The sequence below is a fragment of the Atta cephalotes genome (genome assembly GCF_000143395.1).
Source record: "Atta cephalotes unplaced genomic scaffold scaffold00011, whole genome shotgun sequence".
NCBI lineage: Eukaryota > Metazoa > Arthropoda > Insecta > Hymenoptera > Formicidae > Atta > Atta cephalotes.
The window spans coordinates 5,450,314-5,452,082 of record NW_012130075.1 but is presented as its reverse complement, the minus strand read 5'-3'; the positions used below and the strand labels follow the sequence as shown (position 1 = coordinate 5,452,082).

General features: G+C 37.2%; 1 protein-coding gene across 1 annotated transcript in view; it reads left to right on the top strand.

The window, feature by feature from the left end:
- Positions 1–572: 572 nt before the first annotated feature.
- LOC105617153 (lachesin-like) overlaps positions 573–1,769 on the top strand; it is an 86,475-nt gene continuing 85,278 nt past the window's right edge. The window contains exon 1 of the mRNA XM_012198723.1: positions 573–755. Within this exon, the coding sequence (XP_012054113.1) occupies positions 573–755 (183 nt within the window). The remainder of the gene's footprint in view (positions 756–1,769) is intronic.

The window sequence follows — 1,769 nt, the reverse complement described above, 5'->3', positions numbered from 1 at the left end:
TAATCAGCAAGTTGGCGCCCTGTCTCGGGAGCACGACTCGTCGAAATATTTTCAAAGGAGATTTCACCGTCGTTATAATGAATAGAGTAACAATAAAATTTCTACTCCAATATATTTTTCCATTAATCTCTTTCGCACCATTGAATGAGGTCTTAAAATAAAGGATGACATTAAATTATTACTCATTGGACGGGGAAGTTATCTCAGTAATTTTATTATACAGGGTGTCTCAAAAATAAGGTAGGAACCGCATTGAGGGGATATAGAATAGGTCGAGGAGAACAAAAATACCGTTTTCTCATACCGTTTTGAGATATTCGCTGTTTTTGAATTAAAAAAGGAAACATATCAGTCAATGTATGATGAAGCCACATTGCGCGAATTCGTAGCACGGGCCCATCGCGGCCTCACTCTCAGCTGCGCGTCACCGCCGCCACGGTTCGTGTATGCGGCTTCTATCTTATTTCTGAGATACTCTGTAAGTATAATTATATATGTGGAATAGAAATATTTGGAAATAGGAGTCTTCTCTTAAATGCAATGTCACTTACTGAATAAGATCTTATGGCAAAATGACCTACTTCTTCCTCATTAAATTATACGAGATTAAATCGGTGAAAATAAATGTTTCAGATTCGACAAATAGTGCCACGGGCCCGATTTTCGTAGCACCAGTTGGAAATCAGACCGCCGCAATCGGCCGCGAGGTCATCTTCTCTTGCAGCATACGCAACATAAGCATTCGTAAATACAAGGTAATGATGCCGGGAATGAGGAACACACAAAGGTATACAGATTAAATTTGTATGCATTTGATAGCATGCATTCATAGTTATCCTGTAATGGGATTTCAAACTCGCACTTAGAATACCGAAAAGCAACTTTTATGATCGTTTGACTCTTTCGTAACTTCTCGCATAGCGCTACAAATTCTCGTGGTTTACAGATGGATCCCATTAATGTGACACAAGAACTTTAATTTAAGAAAAAGCTAAACGAATCGGTTTTCGACGTAACAGTTTGGATTTGCCACGATGAGAATGGGAGATGTGCGAAAACGGATGATAGAATGCAACGTAACAAAAATCGAGCCTGATATCGTAAACGTAAGATTAATTAGCATTTGCCGATGTGTTACGACGAAATTGAATTGCCGCGAATGCAAAATTTGCCATAAAAGTAACTTTTCTTTTTGTTCCATCAATGTTAGCTTAATCTTTATATCATGTTGTTCTTTGCCATCAGAAGTAATATAAAATAAAGTCAACACGCACAGGAGGCGTACAAATCGTGATTAGATTGAATTAAATTGACTTCGCTGGCGGAAGACATCTCGAAGTCTATTACAAGAAAGACAAAGTAACAAAAGAATCATTTTTCTCTTGCCTAGTGCAAGCTACAAAATCGCTCTTTCTTCCATCGTAATCAGCTAATTTGCCGAGGTCATCATTCGCTCTTCGATAATATCAGACTATACATTTAGTATTAAATTTCAATAGCAGAATATACATATTTCAAAAAAGAAAACAACATAAGGTAAATGTACAATATAACAGACCACTCCCCAATGATCTTGACCTTAATGTGTTGTCAAGGTCATGACCTCGAGTGATCTTCGGAAGATTTTAGTCCGCGGTTGTCCTTCGTTAAAAAGTTATTAACAAAAAAAAGTTTGAAAAATAACGCACTGTTTCTGCTATACATGTAATATTAAATACCATTCTACATAGGTTTTGACTTTCAACACGAAGCGTTGACTTTCACCTTCC